This window comes from Gastrolobium bilobum, unplaced genomic scaffold (genome assembly GCF_033153095.1).
Source record: "Gastrolobium bilobum isolate Gb01-03AN ecotype WA unplaced genomic scaffold, APGP_CSIRO_Gbil_v1 utg3870, whole genome shotgun sequence".
NCBI lineage: Eukaryota > Viridiplantae > Streptophyta > Magnoliopsida > Fabales > Fabaceae > Gastrolobium > Gastrolobium bilobum.
This window is the reverse complement of record NW_026895180.1, coordinates 1319710-1323296: the sequence shown is the minus strand read 5'-3', so window position 1 is coordinate 1323296 and position 3587 is coordinate 1319710. Positions and strand designations below refer to the sequence as shown.

General features: G+C 31.4%; 1 protein-coding gene across 1 annotated transcript; it reads right to left on the bottom strand.

The window, feature by feature from the left end:
• Positions 1-148: 148 nt before the first annotated feature.
• Positions 149-2250, bottom strand: LOC133297281 (non-functional NADPH-dependent codeinone reductase 2). Its single transcript, XM_061496398.1, has 5 exons — positions 2119-2250; positions 1806-1981; positions 1169-1412; positions 729-908; positions 149-376 (listed from the first exon to the last, which is right to left on the bottom strand). Exons 1-5 carry the CDS (start codon positions 2236-2238, stop codon positions 149-151), a joined length of 948 nt encoding a protein of 315 aa, XP_061352382.1. The 5' UTR covers positions 2239-2250.
• Positions 2251-3587: the final 1337 nt, after the last annotated feature.

Below are 3587 nucleotides of genomic sequence, written 5' to 3'. Positions count from 1 at the left end.
CGTATTTCGTTTCTCATGCGATCCCGTAATAATCAATAGTTAGATTTGGAGTTCCGTACTTAAAAATATAAATTGCAGAGAAAGAAAGAGAAATGCCATACCATTAATAAGCAACAGAATTAAATGAATTACAACATTATCTAAGGCTTCAAATTTCATCATCCCAAAGTTCTTCAATTGTTTTATAGGGACTTGTGGTTTCGTTCACGTGAAATTCCCCTCTCATAATCTTCATTTCCTCCAATCTCTCAATCTCCAAGATATCTTCATCATCCAATTTCAAATCAAATGATCCTATATTTTCTTTCATTCTTTCTTGACTGAAGCTCTTCACAATCACACTTGAGCCTTTTGATAGTCCCCATTGCAATGCAACCTTAAAAAGTAAACGTGAAAACGTTTATTAAAAAATGGGTTCGTTTTTTCTACAGTAGATAACTTGTCTACATTGAGCCCAAAACGATGTCGTTTTGAGGCGGAAATTAATGTATTTTTGTAATTATAATTTATTTCAAGGTTATAATAGTCTTTTTTATTATAATTTCTTAATTTTTCAACTCAAAACGACGTTGTTTTAGCAGTGAACGTAGATAACTTATCTTCTATAAACATTAAACCCTTAAAAAATATATATACACGCAGCTTTTCAATCTACTAATGATAAAATTCAAATATTACATGTATCAATTGTAGTATTAAAAAATGCTTTGGACTTAAAGGAGTTATACCTGTGCAGGAGTTGCTTTGTGTTTGAGGGCAATTGATTGAATGATTGGATGATTAACAACTGCTGTGGATCCCCATGCATTCCCTGGCCCACCAAGAGGTGAATAGGCACTTACATGGATCTTGTGGTCCCCACAGGTCTCTCTGAGCTTTCCTTGCCTCCACATTGGATGCATTTCCACCTAAGTACCAAGATTGAGTTAATTAAATTATGGAAAAAACTATTATTATGTTGTATAAAAGTAGTTTTATCTCTAATAGATTCATCGAAAATCGTGATATTCTTTTTTCTTTTTTTTAATGGCGGACTCCACCACATGTGAGTCTACAATGTGAGAGATCTTCTCTCATGCAACATGAGATTAAATGCACCCTTAAATTGTTGTAATGTGTCAATAAATAGTACAGATACTCTTTTCAAGATTTATTAGTCTATATTTACCTGATTAACAGCTGGAGGTGTAGAAGCAAAATCTAATAGCCACTCAATCTTCTTGCTAGAGAAATTGCTAACCCCAATGCACTTACACAACCCCATTTCTAGGCATTTTTCCATCCCTTCCCATGTGGTCTCAAGATCCAACTTTTCAAAGTCATCTTCCTTAGGCACAGGGTAGTTAACCCATGGTTTCAACTTCACTGGCCAGTGCACTAGGTACATGTCCAGATATTCCATGCCAAGATTCCTGTTTATCATTCAAGTCAAGAAAACAACAAAATCAATATTAGATTCCCAACACTGATTTTGTTTCCATCCTTCGAAATTGAGTAATTAGTCTCATGATATTAAAAAGATAATGTCACATCAAATTGGGATGCATATGGTTTTCACTCATTCTGGACCACAAGCATACTCTATCTTTTTTTTTTTGTTATCCCATGAGATTTTGATTTTGGTAATGATACACCACATGCATTATACGTTATTTTCTTTCAATTACGTTAGAAGAATCATGAAAAGGCAAATGTTAAGATACGGGAGTATCTAGCCAAGGCATGCAATTTACATTTTTTGTTTTTTTTTTTTTTTTTTTTTTTTTTTTTTTGAGGAAAGTGAACAAAGGATTCCATGTGCTTACTCTAGAGTATGTTTCAATGCAGAAACAGGATCGTTGTGATCACTCCCCCACAGTTTGGATGTCAAGAAAATATCTTCTCTGTCTACTTCTCCAAAGCATATTGCTTCATTTATGGCTTTTCCCACTGCTGGCTCAGAACCATATATTTTTGCTGTATCAAAATGCCTATAACCCATCTGCATTTAATATACATATACATATACATGAGTAACAATATACATATACATATACAAATATAGTAATTAACATATATTAATTACTATAACAAACATGCAATATATATATATGGTTAATTAGTACTTATAATAAGTACCTCAAGGGCATTGTGGATGGCAAGTTCTGTTGTCTTCCTATCATTTGGGAAGGAATAAGTGCCAAATCCAATGAGAGGCAATGTAATGCCACAGTTCAAACGCACATGATTGCTCCTCATTCTGTTCTGTCTGTCTTTTTCTTTGTATGTGTGTGTTTCTTAGCTAATTCTATTTTTTTGCCACTGTGCTAATATGTCTCTAACTTTGGCTATATATAGATTCTCCAAGTCAAGAGTCAAGACAGATACTAACTAGTTAGTTTATAAATTTAAAGTTTTTATGAGCATATATAGATTAATCATATGTCTAACAGACGTGGAAGAGTTAAAATCAATTATTGAGGAATGCAAATCAAAGCAAGGGATCTTCCCTGTTTCTAGGGATTTTATTAAATGGCCAATCCATCATCCAAAAGCAAACATCTTTGGGCATTAGTCCCTCAAATGAAGTCAATATATTAATATCAAATTATGATAACGTGTATAGTTTGAAGGTCGGTCAGTGAGCTGGCACTTCAACCATTTCATTATTCTTCCAATGCCCAAAGTCCTTTCTCTATATATAAATCTCTGATAATAAAACCATTTATAAATGCACTTTCAAGCTTGTGGGTGCATCAAACTCAACTCAACTTTCTTCAACGGGTTTTGTAGGCAACCAATTAATATGTAAAAAAAAAAAAAAAAAAAGATGGAGAATGATCCGTTTATAAATATTTTTACAAATTACACTATGTTCTCCCCGGAGAACGTAGTCAAACTAGTGTTCTCCCGAGAGAACATAGTGTAGTTTGTAAACAAAAAAGTTTGTAAATATAACCTGCCCGTTAAAGAAATAAACTATTTTTTGACATGCAAAATTGTCAAAGCAAGGGATGGATATTTTATTCACTTAACAAAGTCATCAATAGAATAATTTTTTTAATAAAAAAATACGTATTTTCTTTTATGTGTTATAGTTCAAACTTTATTTTATGTATGATCTCTTTTGAAGTTGACTATATAAGTACATTAAGATTTATATATGTTTCTGTTGCTTAGCACTATCTCAAACATGCTTAAATTAATGAACGACTTCCAGTTAACCTTAGTCTTGATTCTCTTGAAAGACACAATAGTGCAGGAACCCTTAATCAGAAATGTAGATGAATAAATCCATCATGCTTGTCCATAGTTTTAAAAATAGCTTAATTAATGTTTATTTAATAATTAACTGAACAATATTTAGAAATTTAAAATCAGTTATTAAATAAGACAAGTTTAAGTGTAACATATTCATATGTGTCTGTTAATTACTCACATTTTTCATTTCATTAAAATAAAATAAATAAATAATAATGAACAGTGTTTGAAGTGAATTACAATAATTACAATGAAAGTTTAGAAGTATTTGAAGACAACTCTAGTTGTAGATTAAAAATATATATATTTACAATTTATCTTTTTCATTTTTTTTAATTTATTAAATG